Raw genomic sequence first — 25,175 nt, 5'->3', positions numbered from 1 at the left:
CACTGTGTGCGAATGCACGTGTGTGTGTGTGTGTGTTTGTAAACCTTCGTCTGAGTCCACAGCAGGCCACCCGTGCTCTTACGCAATCAGGCAGATGGTTTTGTAGATGCAGACATTAATTTGAGGACAGCTTTAGACAGAAGACTGTATTATCTCATTTTTATTTAAACAAGCTACTATTGGAAATTAGCATCACTTATGTGAGATGAAGCTTTTTGTGTGTGCTGTACATTGGCAGGTCGTGACTCAACAAAGAGCCTCTTTTGTTGTGTATAATTGGGAAATCACCAGCTTTAACACTTTGCAGCTTTAAATAGTCACAAATCACAAATGCTTGTGTATGGTGGAACAAGGAGACAAAAACAAAAACATTCCAACATGCAGTTTACGCCGATAAATGAAATACGGAACATCATGAAAATCACAAACAACGCCGGCCTTAAGAAGATGACAAATAAAGAGATTTAGAGTAAAGGGGGGGGGGGTGCTTAATCGGCTCAAACGATGCAATCCAGAGGTTGTGCCAGGATTGTCTAATAGGGCCTGACCTGTGCAAAACCTTGACTAAAAAGTCGCATCTGCTCTGCAGCGTGCTCACGGTCACACTGCACGTGGACCACAGACGACATCTGCCAACAAAGTGGGCAGCAAATTGGCTTTTTTCTTTGGGGAGGCTCTTGACTATTGCGTCCGTCACCCATGGGACTTTGCCTTTTGAGTAAGGTCGCCATCATCGTCACAGTGATGACAACTGTGTTATTCATTCATTCATTCATTCGCCAGCCAATCACAGGGCACATATAGACAAACAACCATTCACACTCACATTCATACCTATGGACAATTTGGAGTCGCCAATTAACCTAGCATGTTTTTGGAATGTGGGAGGAAACCGGAGTACCCGGAGAAAACCCACGCATGCACGGGGAGAACATGCAAACTCCACACAGAGATGGCCGAGGGTGGAATTGAACCCGGGTCTCCTAGCTGTGAGGTCTGCGCGCTAACCACTCGACCACCGTGCATATTTAATAAGATATATAACATATCTTTATATCATATTATGATATTATTTTGTAAATGGTTGGTTACCGTGGGCCAGGGCATGGTCTCGCCCTTTTTGGGGGAAATTTGCCCATCATTCACAATCCTTATGAAAAACATTAACACGTATTTCTTTCCCTTTTCTGTGCATTCTAGCGCAGGAAAACAAGTTAATATAAGCTGGCTAACAACGGACATCATGGGAAAGCCAACAAAAATGCCAACAGTGCGCCATTTACATAACTGATTTCTATATTTACCAAGTTACAGCGATATTCTTATTCTAGCTGCTAACACGAAAAACTATATTTATCTGGCGGACTAACACGAAGTGTCCCTAACCACTTGTCTCACTTGTCCCTTTCAAGGTGAGCTTGATGGCGGAAGAGAAGGAGTTTTGACAGACGGCAGAAATCATACATAACTTTACGTAAACGTTTCTACTTTTTTAATTGTATTCACTTTAAATCTGTGTTTTTTTGCACTTATTTTATATTATTTTTTGTATTTTTGCAGTAAACAACTGCCATTGTTGATTAGGGAAAAGGTACTATTTTGCTTATGTTGTTTCTTATGCGGCTACACGGTGGTCGAGTGGTTAGCGTCAGGCGTCACAGCCAGGAGACCCGAGTTCAATTCCACCCTCGGCCATCTCTGTGTGAAGTTTGCATGTTCTCCCCGTGCATGCGTGGGTTTTCTCCGGGTACTCCGGTTTCCTCCCACATTCCAAAAACATGCTAGGTTAATTGGCCACTCCAAATTGTCCATAGGTATGAATGTGAGTGTGAATGGTTGTTTGTCTATATGTGCCCTGTGATTGGCTGGCGACCAGTCCAGGGTGTACCCCGCCTCTCGCCTGAAGACAGCTGGGATGGGCTCCAGCACGCCCACGACCCTCGTGAGGATATGCGATAGTCCAACTTTGTCTCAATGTTCTTCCATATGGAAGCAGGCAGGGGATGTTTTGCACAAGAGCCTTGGTGGCCTCACTTCCTCCTTGAATCCAACAACCTGCTGCACTGCTTTGGTCCAACTTCTCTGACAAAGTGTGTATGTGTTTGCTTTATATTTTATTGCCTGTTTACAACCGGGACCACTTTTATTGTTGTTTGATGTATTTATGATGACAATAACGTGATAATCACCTTGGATTGTAGCTCTCCTTGTACTCCAGCTGCAGCTTTAGGGTTCTGGTTTGAACTGCTTTAGGGGTATTTTCCTCATAAATGCACCACAATGATAGCAGCTGAGGCTTTTAATACATTTTTTTTTACATTTTTTTTATCAGGATGGGTATAAAAGCTCACACATTAACAAATGATGACACCCTTCTGTATCACTCACATCCATCAGGATGGTAGGAGGAATATGCACCCATATGTAATGAATTCCTCCTTGGCCATCGTCCGATGCAGCCCATCACTCAAATTTAGTGATTGCCGCATCGGCCATCTAAGTGAGACTTTAAAAGTGGTTTGAGATCAACACAGATGAATAATTAAAGGTATAGACACTGAGGCATGATGGGAACCATCTCACTGACCTGAATTCTCTCTTTGCTACTTCACCCTCGCGGATAATATCTTCATGTCTAATACCTCTTACAGTCACAGCACATGTATTAAGACTTGTCTTGATGATTTTATTTATGAACATAATGTTGTTTTGCTAGTGTCTTTCAGAAAGCTTGCACTCTGACTAGAAAATAGATGAATTTTGATGCTTTTTTATGGCAAAAAATAAGGAGTGGCTCTAAGACAGCCTTGGCATAAAAATGCTTCAATTTTATGCACTGTGCTTATTTCTTTATACATTGTTATCCCCACCTAAAAATTAATCCTTTTAATCTCACATCACAAGACTGACATGCGTAGGCTGCACAGAAAGGATCCAAATCCCAGATCATGTCCTTTGCCCAGCTTTCCTTTGGATATGTGGATTTTTAAAAATTTTTATTGCACTTTTTTTGGCATTTCTTTCCACATTTCCTTCCAATTTATTTATCTTTTTAAATGTAGTGTTAGTATTCCTGCCTTTTTCTTCCCATGTGGACTCACTATCACAGTCTAAGTACATACTGGATTCATTTAGCACTGAGATTAAACACAGGATGTCACATTTCATAAACCTCGTGTTTGGGATCGACCGATATGTTTTTTTGGGGCCGATGCCGATACCGATTTTTTTCCATCACCCTAAGCCAGGGGTCTCAAACACGCGGCCCGCGGGCCAGATGTGGCCCGCAAGACACTAGTTTGAGGCCCCTGCCTTGATATGAAAGTTTAATGTTAGTGTGGCCCGCACAAGTTTGATATGGATGCTGTATGGTATCATGTACCCAGAAAAAATGATTACGTTTGATTAATGTTCATGTTAAAGGTTAAATAACTGTTAATAGTTATCCTTTATTCATTCTTATAAACTCAGTAGGGCGGCACGGCGGTCTAGTGTGGAGTTTGCATGTTCTCCCCGTGCATGCGTGGGTTTTCTCCGGGTACTCCGGTTTCCTCCCACATTCCAAAAACATGCTAGGTTAATTGGTGACTCCAAATTGTCCATAGGTATGAATGTGAGTGTGAATGGTTGTTTGTCTATATGTGCCCTGTAATTGGCTGGCGACCAGTCCAGGGTGTACCCCGCCTCTCACCCATAGACAGCTGGGATAGGCTCCAGCATCCCCCACGACCCTTGTGAGGAAAAAGCGGTAGAAAATGAATGAATGAATAAACTCAGTAGCTACGGCTAGCTTTTTGTTATCTACACAACTTGTTAAATTTCCATGGAGTACATTTCACACAACACCAGAACTCTCCAATTTGTGAATCTATTTTAGACTTTGAGAATCCTTTCGGGATCACCGAGCCTCTCCTCTGCAGGTCCATTAACTGTGCTCAGCTCTGATGTGTCATCTCAGACATGTTGAGCCTTGCAGAATATTTGACCACCTGGAGCACATTTCACCGCGGCCTTCTGGGAATATTTGCTGCGTTTATTGTGTGGGAGTTCTATGGAAAGAAAGTAAACACTGTCTTCTGTTGCAAATTTGTTTTTTTTTCTCCAAACAAGCAGACTTTTATTGTTTTAGGCCAATCCAATTGATGTTACAAAATGACATTTTTTGGAACCTATTTTGATTCCAAAACAGTCATAAGCTTGTTATTGCTGCATCTGTTGCAGGCAATAAAACATGTACAGTAATTGCTAATATAATTGCCACAATATGAGATTAAAAACCTGCAGCTCAGCAAATAACATGAAAAACTGATTAAAGCATATGAAACAGAGTGTCATTAATCCATCTATCAATCAGGGACTAGGGGGGTCGGGGTCAGGTGGGTTGGCTGGCGGGGTTGGTAGTGTGCTTTGGCAATGTCCTAGGTTTTTTGCTGGGGTGTCCGATGTTCCCACTCTTCTTTGTTGTTTTGTCTTATGTAAGATTCTGTGATTATATGTGTGGATCACTTATTGAATTGGGAACTGAGGCGGCACGGCGGAGGAGTGGTTAGCGCGCAGACCTCACAGCTAGGAGACTTGGGTTCAATTCCACCCTTGGCCATCTCTGTGTGGAGTTTGCATGTTCTCCCCGTGCATGCGTGGGTTTTCTCCGGGTACTCCGGTTTCCTCCCACATTCCAAAAACATGCTAGGTTAATTGGCGACTCCAAATTGTCCATAGGTATGAATGTGAGTGTGAATGGTTGTTTGTCTATATGTGCCCTGTGATTGGCTGGCGACCAGTCCAGGGTGTACCCCGCCTCTCGCCCATAGACAGCTGGGATAGGCTCCAGCATCCCTGCAACCCTAGTGAGGAAAAAGCGGTAGAAAATGAATGAATGAATGAATTGGGAACTGCTCTGGTGTGGAGAAGTGGTAGGATTTAATAAGCTCTGCTTCTTCCTGCTCCTTTTCAGTGTGTATATATATATGTATATATATGCTGCATGTATATATATATCTGTGTGTGCATGTGTGTACATATATGTAAGTATATAAATAGATATTGTAAGTGTATTGTATTGTAAGTGTATATGTGAGAAGCATTAATGTAACATATAAATTAAGAAGAAGAATCTATCCATTAATCCATCATTAAGATCACTCGTTCTTCCGCCATCGCTGCCCACACAACGAGATGTTGTCATTCTTTGCCTTTGGCCTTGTCCAACCTGTTTTGCAGGAAGTAGCCAATTCCTGCACCCTAACCCGTGGCCTTGGGTTAGGGTTAGGGACCCCATTAATGCTAATTTGCCTCAGTGGTCAGTCAGCCACCTCCCCGGCATTGCCATCTGATGCCACCTGGATTCCGTGTACTGCAAGACTTCCAATGTCCTGGACACCATGTGACTGGTGCCATACGGGGCTCCAAAGCCATCTCCACATGTAGCTGCTAATGTTTCATAAATGTCCTCAACTGTTGCCATGGGTACTGAATACACCAGGGGAGTCAAAGTACTTCTTCTTCTTAACTGACTGCACAAAAGTAATTGTACAGCTTCTGAAATGTTCATCGTGAAGTTTTTTATCAAGCAGTCACAGTTTCACTCATTTGATATCAGAGAGCTGCAGAGAAATTAATCTGTATGATCAGCGGGCCCCTGGGTCCTTATGCTCACAATCTGGAAAACCCGACTCCATTCTCATGCTACAGTACTGGAGAATCCCACTGAGATCATTGCTATGAGAATGAGTTATCTCAGCGCTTGTGGCTGTGTGGAAGAATTATCAATGCAGCTGAACATGCCAGGAAGGTCATAGAGAGAACTCACTCACTGGAGGTGAAAGAATGCAGTGTTCTCATTATAAAGATAGAGCCTGGTCTTATGAATAAATATGTCAGGAGCCATATTTGCTTTAATGTAAAGGTTTTGGTTACTGTGACCTGCTCCCGATGCTTTATGGGTATTAGCCTCTGCTTATTCTCTTGGCTATTCATTGCCGGCCCTCGTCTCCCATTTAACAATGTTGTCAAATCATACAATGTTCTTTTGTAGCCAAAGTGACCTTGAAAAGAACCTTGACTGGCATTGATGTTATGAATTTTTTGTTAAGCTGGTCTCATCAGCATTAATGTATGTACTGTATGGAGTTTATTTTTGCCATGTGATTTGATGGAAGAGGACTGCTGATGCGTTTAATGCATCACTTCCATGAAGGACATCATCATCATCATCACAGTAGCTCATAAATGGATGAAGACCATCCGTCCATCCTCTGACTCTCTTCATTTAATTAAGTTTTATCTTTTGGACCTTCTGTTTGAAGGATTCACTTAGTACCTATTTAGTGTGTTTATCATACATGTAATTTGTAACTTTTAAGACGTCCTTAAATTCTTTGCAAATATGGGAACACATTTCTGGGGTGTAAGGAACAAATGGCATTTTAATTAGTGTATATTCAGTCAACATTATCAACGTGGATTGGAAAAAACTGAATGGGACAAAACGTCCCTTATTTACTGAAGTGAAATCCACACTTTCTGTATGCTAAATGAATGTTACTTTTATCTTCATTTAAAACTATTGTTTCCAAAGACTTGATGTAGCAGCGAGACAACACACAGACACAAGCTTCCTGTTATGTCATTTCTTGAATTCATTAGTGTTTCTCGTCTTTGTTTTGTTGTTGCTGGCACTTGCAACATTCTTTGGCTCCATCTTGGCCTACAATATTGAGGTGACACCGTTTAACTCAAGAAACAACTCATGTCAAAACAGGAAGGTGGTGGTGGTTGATCTTGCTGTGACATTATGTCTTTGGGGTTTTTCAGAAACATGCTAGGTTAATTGGCGACTCCAAATTGTCCATAGGTATGAATGTGAGTGTGAATGGTTGTTTGTCTATATGTGCCCTGTGATTGGCTGGCGACCAATCCAGGGTGTACCCTGCCTCTCACCCGAAGACAACTGGGATAGGCTCCAGCACCCCCGCGACCCTCATGAGGAAAAGCGGTAGAAAATGAATGAATGAATGAATGCTAGTCATCATGTGACAGAGGCAACACGGCGGTCGAGTGGTTAGCGTGCAGGCCACACAGCTAGGAGACCCGAGTTTGCATGTTCTCCCCGTGCATGCGTGGGTTTTCTCCGGGTACTCCGGTTTCCTCCCACATTCCAAAAACATGCTAGGTTAATTGGCGACTCCAAATTGTCCATAGGTATGAATGTGAGTGTGAATGGTTGTTTGTCTATATGTGCCCTGTGATTGGCTGGCGACCAGTCCAGGGTGTACCCCGCCTCTCGCTCGAAGACAGCTGGGATAGGCTCCAGCACACCCGTGACGCTTGTGAGGATAATCGGGAGAAAAAGAATGAATGAATGCACAAATGCAGAAAATTGTCCTACCTCGCAGTGTTAAAAAAATCTTTTAAAAGATTCCTGGATCCAGGCGGTGAGCCGGATTACCTCCAAAATGTAATCAGTTCTTCCATATCCCATTTCTGACAATTCCTGAAAATGTCATCCAAATCCATTCAGAACTTTTCAAGTTATTTTGAACACAAACAGACAGACAACACAAACAGGTCGCTTGTGCTTTGTGCTGCGTTTGGCCAAGGTAATAATGCATATTCTGGAAATCCAGTTGTGCACCAAAATGATCTTACCCAGCACACGTAACATCCCTCCACAAAGTTCTTAGTAATCAGTTGAGTATATTGTTTGTGTAATTAACTGACAAACACCCCGATGTTATGTCTTCTTCCAGGCATGCACACCAGCATCAGTGAGATCCTGAAGGAGAAGAGCCTGAAGCCATCCCGCCGCAGTCTGCCCTGCTTAGCCCAGAGTCAGACCCATCCTATCAACCTCAACCACTTTCTGTCTGTGCCTCTGAATCCAGAGCCCAAAGCCCAGGTGGAAGTTCTGAGTCAGAGCATCAGCACCTCCTGCAGCATCCTGCCTCCACAGACAGGTCAGTGTGTCCATGTCATTCCTTGGAGGAGCTCTAACACTCAGGATGGGTGTTAGAGCCTACAAGGGGTTGTCACATTAACACCATTATAACAAGATTAGGTTGCAAGCTATTTTGCAGCATTTCCACCAGCTATGTTTGTGTTCATTTTCACGAATCATAATCCATTCCCAACCTCGCAAAAAAAATTTTCTGTCTGATGCCCTCTTTGTGATCTAAACACTTGAAAATAATGCATCATTATAAGCATCTGTGAAGTACCACTTTGCGACTGCTGACCTATACAACCTGTAATTAATTGAATGGCTATTCAGTCGTATCAGGTCTGCAAAATGTTTTTTTCATGTTGATAGTTTCTGCCATTATGTCTGTCCTTGAAGAAGAAATAAAAATGCTGTCGCAGCAATGATGCAGCTGTAAATGTTAAGTTTTGAAAAGATAAATTAATTATAAGTACATTCATTCATTAATTTTCTACCGCTTTTCCTCACAAGGGTTGCGGGGGGTGCTGGAGCCTATCCCAGCTGTCTTCGGGCAAGAAGCGGGGTACACCCTGGACTGGTCACCAGCCAATCACAGGGCATATATAGACAAACAACCATTCACACTCACATTCATACCTATGGACAATTTGGAGTTGCCAATTAACCTAGCATGTTTTTGGAATGTGGGAGGAAACCGGAGTACCCGGAGAAAACCCACGCATGCACAAGGAGAACATGCAAAATCCACACAGAGATGGCCGAGGGTGGAATTGAACCCAAGTCTCCTAGCTGTGAGGTCTGCACGCTAAGTACATTAGCACACTTGATAAAATGAACATGCTGTGAGGTCTGCACGCTAAGTACATTAGCACACTTGATAAAATGAACATATTCATTTTTTCCACTATAATTCCACATTTACACAATTATAGTGTAAATGCTCGTCTTTAAAGTGTTGCACATAATCACAAAAACAGTCAACGTCGCGCTAGGGTGTTTGCTAGGACAGGATGCGTTGCCATAGTAACCGAGTCAGAAGGTACACCAAATGGTAAAGTAGACCCCCCTTTACTGCTCTAAGAGGGACCAGGACTGTAACTGTAGATGGAAAAAAGACAAGATAGACATCTTTGGAAGGAGCCATGAGAAATTGAGATGTCTCCGTTTTCGAGACAGCCGCCTGAAATTGTATCTTTTTTCTTCAATCAATCACACTGTAAAATCAATCCAAGCCGACTGAAATCTGAAATGGACAGATGTTTGGTGACTTTTTAAGGCAATGAGAAGGTTCTGTACTAACAATTTGCAAGGTTGGGTTGTTGAGGAGCATTTCTCCAGTTGCACGACATCACTGTGGAGATGAGTGAGAATGTCTAACTCATCAGTGTGTGTGTGTGTGTGTGTGTGTATGCTGGAGCCTATCCCAGCTAACGTTTGGACCAGACACCAGTACAGTACACTCTGGACTGATTGGCAGTCAATTGCAGGGTACATACTATAGTCACATTCATACCTCTCGCTAATTAACCTAACATGCATAATTTTGGAAAAATGGGAGGAAACCGTAGTACCCGAAAAAAGTCCACGCACCGGAAGAACATGCACCTCCACACAAATGGACATTCGAACCAAGATCTTCCTGATCGCCTCACAATCTCCAGCAGTTGTCTTCCTCTATATTTCCTCAGTCAGATTTGTAAATTTGGTCCCCAGTTAGCAAAGATTAAGGAGATTACATTACACTAGATTACATTAACACTCGGTCATGTCTGTGTGGAGTTTGCATGTTCTCCCTGTGTGTAGTGGGTTTTCTCCGGGTACTCCGGTTTCCTCCCACATTCCAAAAACATGCTAGGTTAATTGGCGACTCCAAATTGTCCATGGGTATGAATGTGAGTGTGAATGGTTGTTTGTCTATATATGCCCTGTGATTGGCTGGCGACCAGTCCAGGGTGTACCCCGCCTTTCACCTGAAGACAGCTGGGATAGGGTCCAGCACCCCTGCGACCCTTGTGAGGATAAGCGGTAGAAAATGAATGAATGAATGAAGGTGTCCATTCAGCTTGCACCCATTTGTCCTTTTGTTGTGTTCATGTCCAGTACCATGATGTTGCCGAGGGAAGAATTGACCTGTGCAAAGAGGAAAGACCCTGCACAGATCAGATATGTTTGTCAGTTCAATAGCTGTGTCCTTGATTGCACTGTGTTTTTGTGTGTGTGTGTGTGTGTGTCTTTGTGCAGCAGAGGATGGCAAGGATCACTACACGGAAGAGTCGGAGGTCCCCACATGTGAAACAAGAGTAGACGGGTCACTTTTGCCCCGAAAACCCAGCACACGGACTAATGTAGAGGCCCGCACATGTTCCGTTAAGGTCATACATCCTCAGTAGGGGTGTCACGAGATACTCGGTTCACCAGACGGGACGTTACACAAGATTGGGTCTACTAGACAAAATAACATTTTAAACATAGCTTTTTTTATGTACACTGAAAAAATCTTACATCTCAAATGCAGCATTACTTTTAAACGCAGGCTATGTACACAAAAATGCTGTTTAAACAAATTCCCAGCGGGAACTCTCTTTCTGCCCGTTTGAAGGCGAGGGACGAGGAAAACCCACACCTCTGTGCATGGCAATATATTGAGGCCGGCAAAATTAGTTAAAAAAGTAAATTTTTATTTATTGTGTGATTATTTTATTATCATCCTCAAGATCTTGTGACACGAGATCTTGTGACACCCCTAATCCTCAGTAGTCCACATTCACTGCCATACAGCATTGTTGCATAGCTTTTAGCATCTATCCCGTCATCTCTTCTACAGGGAAGGAATCCATCAGATGAAACTGGTCTCTTCTTCCGGGATGGGAAAAAGCGCATTGACTATATCCTGGTTTACAAGAAGTCAAGTCCACAAGTGGAGAAGAGGTGCACCTTTGAGAAGAATTTACGCGCTGAGGGCTTAATGCTGGAAAAGGAGGTGAAAACTATTCTTAAATGTTATTAAGACAGATCTTAGAATTTAATATACAGTCGTCGCTTGTTTATTTGGGTTAATTGGTTCCAGAGAGCATTGCGGGAAGTGAATTTCTAGCTAGCTCTCTACGCCATCTCCAGCTTACATATGCTAAAAAAGCAAGTGGGGAAGAAAAAAACTTACCACTTCCACACAGAATGAGAGGACAACCTTTTTTTCCACTCAGTTTCAGCGATGGCATGTCGGCTCGGTTCTGCTGGCTCAGTCGCCATATCTCATAACATTATTGATGTCATGTGACCACAATACTGAAAATACTGTTCAAGTCAAGTTTAAAATTGGATCTTACTTTGCTGTCTTTATGATTTAAAAGCCTTCCTTGACAAACAACGACATCATGTTTGTGAAGATCCACGTTCCCTGGGACGCACTTTGCAAATACGCAGAGCAGATGAACATCCGGATGCCTTTCAGGTAACAGATGTTGGAGAAGAGATTCACATGGAGAGCATCATTTTCTTTCAGTGGGTGGAAGCCTCTTTAATGTGTGTCTCTCTTTTCCTGTGGAAGGAAAAAATGCTACTTTAAAGACTGGAAAAGCAAAACCTTGGGCAGGTATGTAAAGTATTGCACACGGTATTGGAAGTATTGGAAAGGTAGCCCTTCAAATTAGTCTTGTCCCCAGCAGCGGTGCACAATTAAGGAGTTCAACGCTGTCAAACATGGCACAAATTAACATGTCAAGCACATTGTTTGTAGTACAATACTGTCATTCTGCCACATTGCTGCTTTTCTCATCAACTATACATAATCTTAGAATAAAAAAACAAGGAGCTGCATAGGCTTATTTGCATACTATTTTTAGACTAATGCATGCAGTCAAGCATTGAAATTATGTTCCAATGATGTCCGAGCTTCACTCAGGACTCCACATTTATGTGTGTTATCTCAGTGGAAAGCAGACAGAAACATTGCAGTGAGAAAATGAACAATAGGCAACATGGTTTAGCAAAATATGGACCAAAATTAGTGCTGCAGATTTGCTACCACTGTACCTGACTACACTATTCCATGCCTAGCCTGTTCTAATACGAATTACGGCTGCTATAGGTATATCCGTTATTGGCAATTTTGCCGAAAACCGATTTAGCGATATTGTCCAACTCTCCATTTCCGATACCGATATCCGCCGATACAGATACCGATATCGCTAACATGACATATCTCCTGTGGTTGAATGAACACATATGTTTTGTATACAGCATTTTTTTTAATATCGGTTTTCATGATGGGGAAAAACCTAATACCGATATCAATGGATATCACATTTTTATAATAAATATCGGCAAAATTAATTCCGGGCCAAAAATCACTCCAGACTCTCTAGTATTGTTCTCCGGTGTTACCATACGATATTGGGAAACAACAACAAAAGTACACTTCACTCACTAACTGTAGTACAAAAAAGTTATAATAATCCATAATGCCGAAAATCATAATGATTAAAATGAGCTGATCTGGTAAACTTTGAAAGAGCAAAATTTTTGCATAAAACAAACAATAACCTGCTACCCAAAAAGGCAATACCTTCAGGATATCAGTATGATATGTATGATGATTAAAAATGATGATTAAAGAACTCAAACAATGAGCCATTTCATAGAAATAGTACAAGCATTTGCTGTAAAGAAGCAGAATCCTGAATCTCAATGTACTTTTGTACATGCAACACTTGCACTTACTACGTATTGATCATTTCTTAGGACTAGTTTCTGTGAACTTTTGGCTTTTCTTTTCTTCTTCATCACTTACTATACATGTATTTATTATGAATGTCATACAATTTATCTATATTGCTATACAGTATATTGACAAACCTTAATTCTTTTATTATTTCAGAATTGGGAAAGGGTCCATGTTGAATACAGGAGGTGAACAAATGTATTTTATGTAATGTTTTAATTAATGTGAAACAGAGAGGTGGTAGAATTAAATAAGCTTTGCTATTTTAATATGTGATGTATTGCAATGTAATGTTAAAAATAAATGGAAATAATAACAGAAAATAATGGAAATTAAATGAATCTGAATCTGAAGTGTACTTCTTAAAGACCATTGAAGCGTAAAAAGAAGTTATTTTTACTTGTTTGTAGTTTCCTACTGCAGAGAGTTCTGTGTGTAAGTCTCCTAAGTCAGCATGAGGAATGATAGCCACGAGGTTAGACTTCGTCTTTCACAAAGCTGTTGCATTCAAGTGAAAAGAGAGAAATAAAGAAGCTCTCAGTGTTTTACTAATGGTCTGCCACTAACTCACATCCCTGTAAGGCTGAACAAATGAACCGTGTGCAAGTGGTGACAGGTTGCTGCTTCCATATCAATATATTCCACGGTACAGGTTCGGTTCTCCTCCGTGTGTTTACACACATTTATATTCTTCTAATCGATATCAAGACAGCTAGTATTGTTTCGTCAATTTACAATTTATGTTGTTTATGCTGTCTGGATTCCGAATGAAATAATTCTGAGTCATGAAGGGATATGTTTCACATAAGTATCACGTATCACGAAGGGCAATGTATAGATATCTGGATTGGTGGTGAGAGTAAAAGTCACAGGTCCACTTTATAATGTCAAAGTAGACAATCTTCATGTTAATCCGTGCGTTAATCCCGTCCTGCATGGTGCGCTCCATCTGTGCAGCCGCTTTCATCTGAGATGTCGTCAGATAAAGAGCTGGCTTCCCAGAAATCCCATGAAACTGGACAAAGAGGCTCTGCCTGACCTGGAGGAGACCGACTGTTACACTGCTCCCTTCAGTCGAGCACGTATGCATCAGTAAGTCGTCACGTCACACTTGCATGAACTATACAGGCAATGATCCAGTTAATGTCTTAATTCAGTCAACCAGGTCACCAGCAGCATGATTGACAAACAAATAACAACTGGAGACTCTCTTGTTACTGCTGGGTCAAAAACATTGTGGCTGTAGAAAACCCCTTGGTGTTATTTTTATACACCCCTCTAGTTATCTTCACACTCAGACATAAGAGAAAATAAGACATAGTAAATACACACATACACATCAGTGTTGCCAGGTCCGCTTATTATAAGTTTTTGTCTTAACATTCACGCTTATATAGTAATAATCCTTGTCCATTATTATTATATAAACACACAGTTCTTAAAACTACTCGCCTGTGAAAGTACAGCAACTTGTTTGATGATGATGCAATATTATAGGTACATGTACCCAGCCATTTTCATGCTTGAAAATGCCTAATTTTGGTCGTTAAATGTTTTTAAATATGCATATTTTTTTGGCCTATTATTAGTCCAAAATATATCATGTTTAAGTAAATAAATAATTTTGAAAAATGTTATGTAAATTATTACATATAATAATATTGGCCTATTATTAGTACAAAATATGTTATTGAATATACATATTTTTGTGGCCTATTATTAGTCCAAAATATATAATATTTAATTAAATAAATAAATTTTTTAAAGAAATGTATGTAAAATATTACATGCAAATATGGAAAAGTGGGGAGTTAATTTGATACATTTCCAGGTCTGGAAACTTGTGAAAAATGGGAACTCAAGTCTGTCTTCTATAAGATCAAATTATTAATGACTTTTAAAAAAAAGAAATGGATCAATTAGTTATGGTGACATAACGGAATACATATTGAGAATCATGAAAACAAACCAAATCATTTATTTCCATGATAGGGCTGAAACGGACCATTATTTACTTAGTTGATTAGTCTAAAGCTTGTTGTTGTGATTAATCGAATAACCGGTTAGGCCCTAAATGGACAAAATGAACATGAACCAAACACATTTTGAGAACCGCAGCATCTCCTTGTCAGTTCTTATGAACTTTAACGTTGTCGCAGGGGAGACCTTTGTAGCATAGATTGAGTTTGAACCGTTTTCCTGCCGCTAATGGCCTCAACTGGATATTATTGATATCTTTGCAAATGATCAATATCTCATGGATTGCGCCATTCATTTCCAATCAGCTTCACGATCAACAACAGAGAGACCTTCTTCTCCAACTCTACCAGAAGCAGAATAGTCCACCATGTCCTGCAGCGCACCAAGTATGAGGATGGAAAGTCAAAAATGGGTATGACAACTAGCGGAAATGTTAGTAAAACATTATCAGAATGCTGATGGATGCCACAACAAGAATATCTTGTCAGAGGAAGGGCCAGACCAGACCAGTCGCTATCGAGCATCATTAGATGGATAGTCAGTGTTGCTACTCAGCATTGCTACTTTATCCATCCATCTATTTTCTATGCCGCTTATCCTCATTAGGGTCACAGGGGAATGCTGGAGCCTATCCCAGCTGACTTCAGGCGAGAGGCGGGGTACACCCTGGACTGGTCGCCAGCCAAGATGTGTATTAACAATGTGTTGATTCTAAGAGGGCTGCACGGTGGTCGAGTGGTTAGAGACCCGAGTTCAATCCCACCCTCGGCCATCTCTGTGTGGAGTTTGCATGTTCTCCCCATGCATGCGTTGGGTTTTCTCTGGTTTCCTCCCACATTCCAAAAACATGCTAGGTTAATTGGCGACTCCAAATTGTCCATAGGTATGAATGTGAGTGTGAATGGTTGTTTGTCTATATGTGCCCTGTGATTGGCTGGCAACCTCTCGCCCGAAGACAGCTGGGATAGGCTCCAGGATCCCCCGCAACCCTCGTGAGGATAAGTGGCAGAAAATGAATAATTCTAAGAGGCTAGATTTCTACTATTTTTTTTTTTTTTTGGATCTGAGCATCCTTATCTTTATAAATGCACAATTTCTCAACAAAGCACTTGCATAGGAGCTCAGTGGATATTGTGAGTGTCCTATAAACTGGTCCTAAACTGTTCCACAAGCTCCTGTGTTGGAAAACTGCCTCTTCTTATCTTACTACCAACAGGTTCTGCTAATCACAGGCTCTCTTTGAGGAGCTTCAATGAGTTTTGCATGAATATTTTAATACTGTTGACCACTCTCCATTAGTCATATGCTTCTTTCTGCTTTTCCGCTTCCCATCCAGGGGGGGTGATAATGTAAATTAAGGCATTATTCTCTTTAATTCACTATTGGTGTGATTCATACAGTATAGTATGCACACTCATTAGTCTTTGAAGCATCACACTCATTTCAGCAATTTGCATTTTACAGGTGCAAATCAAAAGCTTGGCTAGTGGGCTATTTTCAAGGGCATGCATCTATTTAAAAATTTATATTGTTTTAGAACCACTCATGTTTAAGACTCACATGTGGCAGTAAATCACTAATTTGTTTGAATGCATCTCACTGAATCTAACCTGAATGTTTTATTGCACGGCAGGTATCAACCGGTTATTGGGCAACAACACCTATGAAGCCGCCTTTCCTCCACATGAGGTAAGAAATTCAGATTTAGTGGTTAGAATCTTCACAAACAGCAGCTAGTGTTCTTGTCTCCGCCTTTTTTTTGTTGTCTCATCAGGGTGGATACAAGAGCAGACATCCCATTAAGACGCATGGTGCCCAGAACCACAGGCACCTACTTTATGAGCGCTGGGCTCGCTGGGGGATCTGGTACAAGTATCAGCCTCTGGACCTCATCAGGTACTCTGCTTTCGGATGAGGTGACGCACTCTTGTTTTGAACTGAAACATGAGCTCGGCTTTGAATACATCATAGACGTTAGAGACAAAGAGTAACCTAGTTTGCCTGTTTGCATTGCCTCATTGTTTTTTTTTTAATCAGGCTTCTGTGTCGACATGCTCGTTTATCAACACTGCATGTTCTACATTATAAGTAGCACAGTAAACAGCAGCAAAGTGGGATGAGAACCGTTGGGTTCTGCAGTATTCGCATTAGATGAGTAGGATTTCATGAAACAAAGGAACAGAGTGTAACTGAGATGCCCAGTAACCACAATTTGTCATTGCAGCGCTTGGTAGGAAATATAACCTTTTCCAACACTCGACTATAACAAATGTCAGGATTTCCCTTGGGATTTTTTTTTTAAGATGTAGTGGTAGGCTGCATTCTAAGGCGGGGACCGCCAGCCCTGTGTCAATTTATATGATGGAATTAGGGCTGCACTGTGACCGAGTGGTTAGTACGCAGGCCACACAGCTAGGAGACCTGAGTTTGATTCCACCCTCAGGCATCTCTGTGTGGAGTTTGCATGTTCTCCCCGTGTATGTGTGGGTTTTCTCCGGGTACTCCGGTTTCCTCCCACGTTCCAAAAACATGCTAGGTTAATTGGCGACTCCAAATTGTCCATAGTTATGAATGTGAGTGTGAATGGTTGTTTGTCTATATGTGCCCTGTGATTGGCTGGCGACCAGTCCAGGGTGCATACCACCTCTTGCCCGAAGACAGCTGGGATAGGCTCCAGCACGCCCCGCGACCCTCGTGAGGATAAGTGGTAGAAAATGAATGAATGAAATCGTCCGTAGGTATTAATGTGAGTGTGAATGGTTGTTTGTCCATATATGCCCTATAATTGGCTGGCGACCAGTCCAGGGTGTACCCCGCCTCTCGCCCGAAGACAGCTGGGATAGGCTCCAGCACGCCCGCGACCCTTAGAAACCGGTAGAAAATGAATGAATTTATTTAACTTTTTTCAACAACCAGCAGAACATGACTGGAGAATATTGCGACTGTTTTTTAACGGCCAGTTAAGTCTAAAATGTCCTGTCTGACCTGACCTATTTAGTCTAATTGATCGTTTTCTTCAGTCTTTTTCTTCCATTCTTTAGACGTGGAGTTGATCTATGAGACCACTACGTCCTGACACCTACATCTTCCTCCTAAATAGGTTAAAAAACGAGTAATGGGTGACATTGTGTGCTTTGTCTGTCTCGATCAGGCGCTACTTTGGAGAGAAAATTGGCCTTTACTTTGCATGGTTGGGCTGGTACACGGGCATGCTGATCCCTGCTGCACTGGTTGGCTTGTTTGTCTTCCTCTACGGACTCTTCACCATGGACTCCAGCCAAGTCAGGTCCGCTGACACCCCCTGCATAACAATATAAAGACTGATATTGCTTCTAACTGAACTTCTATTATCGTCCTTTTATAGTAAAGAGATTTGTGAAGCCAACACGACCATCATGTGTCCAATGTGTGAGGAAACCTGTGATCCGTGGACGCTAAGTGACAGTTGTGTCTATGCAAAGGTCAGCAGCTCTTTTTGATCAAATATTTCATCTGCCACAACTTTATTTACACCTGCACAATCTATTGACATCTAAGAGTTACAGCATACCCCTATTTCTAAATATAGTAACGCCTCATTTTAGGTGCATATGTCAGTTGGAGTTGGAGCCCAATTTTATGTTCCCCACTCGAGTAATATTGGCCTACAATTCTGTAAACAAGCTTTTGCTGCACCAAAAAAAAGGCTCATTTTTCTACAAGATTCTTGTCTCACCCTGTCAACAACACAATATATTTATGACTTTATTATTACCGCATCACACAGTGAGCTAATTCAAATATTTCATGGGAAAGTGGGGTAAAATAAATCACAGCACCAATTACACACCAGTGTATTCCAATAATGTACGTGTACATTCATTTTGTTTGCAGGACTATTAAATTATGTCAAGTTAATGTTAATGTAACATATTGAAGTAAACCTGTGTTGTGTATAGGTGACTCATTTGTTCGACAATGGCGGCACTGTGTTCTTCGCTATCTTCATGGCAATTTGGGGTAGGTGCTGGCTTGTTTTCACATTTGAGAATTGGAATTGAAAAACGGGTCCTCATGCATTCTGTTCTACACAATCTGCTGTGTAAAAAAAAATGAAGCACAAATCATCATTCTACAAGTGTCAGTCTGGTAGAAACCGGACCGTGATGATAATGGTAGATTGTAGCTTTCATGGCTATAACATCATTGTGATGTAGAATGGGGAATGTTACTGCAATCCATCTTACTGCCAGTGTGAAAAATAATAACATGGACCCAGAGGGAACACTTGGCACACGGTGTTCTGGGTTTGGGCTAAATGAAGGCTGAGGAAAACTGGAGAGCCAGATTCCTGCATTAAGGCTTTTGGCACAATGGACTAAAGTCGGCAGTGGTGCACCACTGAGTGCACTTGAGGTTTGATGTATGTGTGTGTATGTGTGTGTGTGTGTGTTTTGCCCATGGGAGCCAATCCAGACTTCTTTTATGTCTCTTTAAACAAAAGTGGGTCAAGTTATATTAAACCTTTGCATCTTTTGAAGCAAAGTACTTCTGATTGCAGAATCATGTTTTGGCGACTTTGAAATGGAAGAAAAAATATGAGACAGCTGCTTAATCTAATGAGATCCAATGCAAAAGCTGTATTAGGAATTCTCATAGAGCTCAGATTTGATTGACACTGTAATTTCAATGTTGTTATTTATCTTTCTAGTTGGATTAGAGGGGATAGAACTTTATTGAGTGGGAAATTAGGGCATCAAGAGTATCATAATGGCTGCATGGTGGATGAGCGGTTAGCGTGCAATTCCCAGTCAATTCCCCCCTCGGGCATCTGTGTGGAGTTTGTACTCCGGTTTCCTCCCACATTCCAAAAACATGCTAGGTTAATTGGCTACTCCAAATTGTCCATAGGTATGAATGTGAGTGTGAATGGTTGTTTGTCTATATGTGCCCTGTGATTGGCTGGTAACCAGTTTTTCTTTGATTTGTGCAAATTGTGGTTCACGTCCCGACTTTCTATCATTCCCCGTGTAGAAGTGTCATCATAATACAGTACATATTTGGATGTTCAATTTCTGCATGAAGCAGTGCAAACTCAGTACACATGTATGATTGTCTCATTTCCAGTCAAAATGGCTAATTATTAGCTTAAAATACCAAATGTGACCAAGTGGTTAGCATGTTGGCCACACAGTCAGGAGATCGGGAAGATCTTGGTTCGATTCTCCGCTTGGGAATCTCTGTGTGGAGTTTGCATGTTCTCCCCGTGCGCGTGTGGGTTTTCTCCGGGTACTCCGGTTTCCTCCCACATTCCAAAAACATGCTAGGTTAATTGGCGACTCCAAATTGTCCATAGGTATGAATGTGAGTGTGAATGGTTGTTTGTCTATATGTGCCCTGTGATTGGCTGGCGACCAGGGTGTACACCGCCTCTCGCCGGAAGACAGCTGGGATAGGTTCCAGCACCCCCTTGAATGAGTATCATAGTGAGAGGTGTGGCAAAATAAGTTTTGCTACAAAATACATGAACCCCTATAAAGACTTAATCACAGTAATGTGAATTTTGTTGCCTGAACCAGTAGTGTAGAATGATATATGATAACACCAACCAAATCATTTCCACGAACGTCTTAAAAGATCCCTACTGTCAAATCTTACGAAGCTACAGCCCTTTTTTTGTGTGTTTTGGACTGACTAATCCTGAATCCATGGAAATTCACGACAGAACAATAGAGACATCATCATCAGTGTAGTGCGCTGCGAGTGTCACAAAAGAAGCAAAGCCTCCAGACTGAAAATCTGAGGAGATTTATAGTGATTGTTCTCATAAAACCCATCAGATGTCTTCTTTAGCATCACCACAGACTGAATAAACAGTGTGATCTGAATGAGCTAATGAGTGCGATGCCTTTACACAAGCTTTAATCAGGATGGGCCTTGTCATTCTATGCACAACTATGTCTCATATTTGTATGTTTCTGCTGAAAACTTGATCAATAATGTGATGGATCCCTGCAGCCACTGTCTTCCTGGAGTTCTGGAAGAGGAGAAGAGCCGAGCTTACTTACGACTGGGATCTCATTGACTGGGAGGAGGAGGAGGTAGGTCAGCAACATCCTCAAATGTAGATCACATTGCATCATATGTATGTTCTGCACTAAGTCAGCCACCATGTTCTGGTGAAAGCTTCTGCAATAGTTCAATAGTTCATCACTACAATGTGTCTTATTCATCAGGAGGAGCTGCGGCCTCAATTTGAAGCCAAATATTCCAGGGTGGAGAGAGTAAACCCCATATCTGGCAAACCCGAGCCTTTCCAGCCCTTCTCAGACAAACTCAGTCGGCTCATGGTGTCTGTGTCCGGAATTTTCTTCATGGTAAACCGTTTGATCTCAATAATCTGCCCTGTGGGGATTTACACTCACAGTGAGGATGTTATTCTGTGTGCCACCATTGGAGTAATCTAATGTGCAGCTGTGGCATTACATCCCCCCCTGCTGGAAAAAAATATGTATTAAGAGGAATTCTTGTATGCTATATGTATGCTTTCTGCTTGTATTTAACATGTATTTAGAAATATATGCATCCTATTAAAATTCACTCATGTATTGCATTATCTGTCCAGATTTCCTTGGTCCTGACTGCTGTGTTTGCAGTAGTGGTTTTCCGTCTCATCGCCATGGAGAAGTTTGCTTCCTTTAACTGGCATTTTGTGAAGAACTGGCAGTTTGCCACCTCTGGCACAAGCGTCTGCATCAACTTCATGATCATCATGTCTCTCAATGTGGTGGGTGTCTGGGCAGGACCATCATCTGACATGTTTACACATTCATTTTTTTTTGTCATGTTTATTCCTAGAACTGTCACATTCACAGCCAAAAAGTTTATTTACGTTATTTTTTTTAACTGATTTTCTCTATGTTAATGTTTGTCAGGTGTATGAAAAGGTGGCTTATCTGCTGACAAATTTAGGTAAGCCCAGTTCATGTTGAGTAACAATGTTTTTAAGGCTGTCTACCTATACCTCAACCCTTTATCTACATCTGCAGAACATCCACGGACAGAGTCTGAGTGGGAGAACAGCTTTGCTCTAAAGATGTTCCTCTTCCAGTTTGTAAACCTGAACAGTTCCACATTCTACATTGCGTTCTTTCTCGGAAGGTAGGCCGTCTCCCATGAAATGGTGGAATGTTTATTTTAAGAATCCCATGTGAGGATATTTGCCATAAGTTCCTCACCTTCCTTTCTCAATGTACCAAAATCCATCCATTTTCTGTACCGCTTATCCTCACAAGGGTCGCGGGTATGCTGGAGCCTATCCCAGCTGTATTTGGGTGAGAGACGGGGTACACCCTGGACTGGTTGGCAACCAATCACAGGGCACATATAGACAAACAACCATTCACATTCACACTCACATTCATACCTATACCAAAATCATGTCCAGAAAAACAACATTATATCATCACAGCACTTACAAAGCACCTAATCAGGTTGCTCTGATTACTGTGGTATCAGCAGATTGCTATGATATGCCGTGATGCATTAAGCAGTGTTTCTCCTACTATGACATTTTATTGGGCCCATCTTTGCATAGAAATGCATCCTTTATTTAACCTAATTCAATTGTTTTCTTTCCCACTGAGCCTTCAATATGTTCTTCTCTAATTGAATTTCTCAGCTCATGTTGACAGTTTGAATTTGTTTAGGTTTGCTGGGAGGCCCGGAAAATACAATAAACTCTTTAATCGGTGGCGACTAGAGGAGGTGAGTGCAAGCATGCGTCAGCTTAAGTGGGTGATTATTTCAGCAGTGACTCAGTCCTGTGATTTGTGTTTTTTTAAAGATATAATAACAATTTGAAGCATCTGATTTGGTTGGATGAAATTCATTGAATAAACACCTAATTGAAATGATAATGAGGATTATAGTGCAGGACATGAAATAATATAATAGTTTGTTTTCTATGTATTTTAAGTGTCATCCAAGTGGCTGCTTGATTGATTTGTGCCTGCAAATGGGCGTCATCATGTTTTTCAAACAAATCTGGAACAATTTCATGGAGCTTGGTTATCCGTAAGTAATAATGTATTATTGCAATACTTTTAGAATTAAATGATTTATTGTATGACTTGAGTTGACAGCCACTTGCTGTGCTCTCAGTTTGCTACAGAATTGGTGGGCTCGTAGGAAGCTCAGAAAAGGAGGTGGTGCTGGTGGGAGCCAGAACGTGGAAAATAAAAGTCAGCTCCCACAGTGGGATAAAGACTGGAATCTGCAACCCATGAACGCACACGGCCTGGTGGATGAGTACCTTGAAATGGGTGAAATATTGGACTTATATTGTGTTGTTGTTGTTGTTGTTATTTTGACGATTATTACAAGTAAAAATTTATTGGTGACAACATATTGTGGCGCTCAACGGACTTGTAATTGGGAAAGTTTTTTGTTTTAAGAGCAGAAGAAGAGAGCTGGCATTAAACACAACATAGAGCCCATCAGATTTCAACAGGCAACCGCTTGGCATAGCAGTTTCAGTCATGGTGTGACATGAAGAAAACCCCAAAAACATCACACAACAACGCAACAGACAAATAAAAACAGACAAGACTCTCTCACTGTTTAAGCAGAACAACAATAAACAACTAGGCGACTTCAAACCACATACCGAAGAGCTATTTACATTGACGGTGCCGCAAAGCACGCTGGTAACCAGGAAGTGTTCCGAGCGATGCTACAATATAAATCAGTAACAAACACTGTCCAGCCAATGATGAGGTTTTTCATTCATTTATTCATTCATTCATTTTCTACCGCTTATCCTCACAAGTGTTGCATGGGGTGCTGGAGCCTATCCCAGCTGTCTTTGGGCAAGAGGCATTTGATTAATGGTAATGGTTTTATTTAATTTGAACATGCATCAGATTACAATTGAATGCATGACATAATCAGTTCACAGTTCCACATGTCCAAAAGGAGTAGGAAGAAGCAAAGCTTATTAAATCCTACCCCTCCATCTGGTACTTTTACAATCAGTAACTGTTATATTTGTTCACTTCCTGCTTTCTTAATATAGTTATTCATTTTCTACCGCTTATCCTCACGAGGGTTGCTGTCCCAGCTATCCCAGCTGTCTTTGGGCGAGAGGCGGGGTACACCCTGGACTGGTTGACAGCCAATCACAGGGCACATATAGACAAACAACCATTCACACTCACATTCATACCTATGGACAATTTGGAGTCGCCAATTAACCTAGCATGTTTTTGGAATGTGGGAGGAAACCGGAGTACCCGGAGAAAAACCCGGAGAAAACCCACACATGCACGGGGAGAACATGCAAACTGCACACAGGTGGAATCGAACTCGGGTCTCCTAGCTGTGGGGTCTGCACGCTAACCACTCGTCCGCCATACCGCCCATGATGAGGTCCTATTTGCACCTATTTACTTACTCAGCCAATCAATTAACAGGGTGCCATGTAGTAAATGCCACTCTTTAGCGTTTTAGCCCATAACTACTAGAGCTACTGGACAGTACTCCGTACTAAATAAAACACAACATAAATAAAGTTATATTTAAAACCACCACCGACTGCAGTCTTCTCTCCTCTCAGTCCTCCAGTTTGGCTTCACCACCATCTTTGTAGCAGCGTTCCCATTGGCTCCTCTCCTCGCCCTGCTCAACAACATCATCGAGATTCGTCTTGACGCCTACAAGTTCGTTACCCAATGGAGGAGACCCATGCCTGCTCGAGCCACGGATATAGGTGAGTCTGATCTGTGACATTCTCCTTCGACTTTTGGCACAAATGTTTTGTATTCTTCATTTGAAATGCAATGATTGAACATTTCACCCCTAGATCATTTTAAGACCCACAAAGTACTAATATTAAGAAATGAGTACCAACCTTTAAGGTGGTACTTGAAGTTTGACATCCACTGATGTAATAATTCCATTATTATGGGATGTCCATCAGGTATCTGGCATGGGATACTTGAAGGTATCGGCGTGCTGGCCGTCATCACCAACGCCTTCGTCATTGCCATCACCTCGGACTACATTCCTCGCTTTGTTTACGCCTTCAAATACGGCCCCTGCGTGGACAAGGGGTACCACCATGACGACGAGTAAGCTATTTTCAAACATAGTGACGCAGGTTTGCTGGTGTGCTAAACATCCTTTGAATCGGCAGATGTTTGCGAGGCTACGTGAACAGCAGCCTGTCTGTGTTTGACATGAGCGAGCTGAAGAACAGCAGTGAGTCGGAATACTGCAGGTATCGAGATTACAGAGCCCCGCCCTGGAGCACGGTGCCCTACGAGGTCACGCTGCAGTTCTGGCATGTCCTGGCTGCCAGGCTGGCTTTCATTATCGTCTTTGAGGTCTGTCCACTCTTCTTATATATATATATTTTTTTTTTTTTACAAAACACCTGTGTAAATGAATTTCTATTGGGCCTTATTTTCATTTTACGGTAGTTTTTACATTAGAAAAATATATTTTAAATCAAAATATTAAGACTAGATTAGGTGTCTTTAATTCACCCTTAAGACA

At 41.6% G+C, this 25,175-nt stretch overlaps 1 protein-coding gene across 2 annotated transcripts in view; it reads left to right on the top strand.

Annotated features, from left to right (window-relative positions):
* Positions 1-25,175, top strand: part of ano3 (anoctamin 3) — a 34,306-nt gene that overhangs the window by 3,387 nt on the left and 5,744 nt on the right. Inside the window, exons 2-24 of one of the 2 annotated variants that reach the window (XM_058075118.2) lie at positions 7,749-7,955; positions 10,184-10,311; positions 10,764-10,919; positions 11,290-11,390; positions 11,487-11,531; positions 13,617-13,751; positions 14,945-15,051; positions 16,273-16,328; positions 16,414-16,535; positions 17,791-17,925; positions 18,004-18,100; positions 18,578-18,638; positions 20,637-20,719; positions 20,855-20,995; positions 21,244-21,405; positions 21,554-21,590; positions 21,668-21,779; positions 22,328-22,385; positions 22,597-22,694; positions 22,782-22,942; positions 24,235-24,387; positions 24,598-24,748; positions 24,814-25,003. In XM_058075118.2, the coding sequence (XP_057931101.2) occupies positions 7,749-7,955; positions 10,184-10,311; positions 10,764-10,919; positions 11,290-11,390; positions 11,487-11,531; positions 13,617-13,751; positions 14,945-15,051; positions 16,273-16,328; positions 16,414-16,535; positions 17,791-17,925; positions 18,004-18,100; positions 18,578-18,638; positions 20,637-20,719; positions 20,855-20,995; positions 21,244-21,405; positions 21,554-21,590; positions 21,668-21,779; positions 22,328-22,385; positions 22,597-22,694; positions 22,782-22,942; positions 24,235-24,387; positions 24,598-24,748; positions 24,814-25,003 (2,696 nt within the window). Of the gene's footprint in view, positions 1-7,748; positions 7,956-10,180; positions 10,312-10,763; positions 10,920-11,289; positions 11,391-11,486; positions 11,532-13,616; positions 13,752-14,944; positions 15,052-16,272; positions 16,329-16,413; positions 16,536-17,790; positions 17,926-18,003; positions 18,101-18,577; positions 18,639-20,636; positions 20,720-20,854; positions 20,996-21,243; positions 21,406-21,553; positions 21,591-21,667; positions 21,780-22,327; positions 22,386-22,596; positions 22,695-22,781; positions 22,943-24,234; positions 24,388-24,597; positions 24,749-24,813; positions 25,004-25,175 lie in introns of both variants that reach the window. The other variant, XM_058075117.2, reaches the window with a different exon arrangement.

Source organism: Doryrhamphus excisus, linkage group LG1 (genome assembly GCF_037039965.1).
Source record: "Doryrhamphus excisus strain RoL-2023G ecotype Guam linkage group LG1, RoL_Dexc_Guam_v1.1, whole genome shotgun sequence".
NCBI lineage: Eukaryota > Metazoa > Chordata > Actinopteri > Syngnathiformes > Syngnathidae > Doryrhamphus > Doryrhamphus excisus.
The sequence above is the reverse complement of the archived record's forward strand: the minus strand, read 5'-3'. Positions and strand labels throughout refer to the sequence as shown.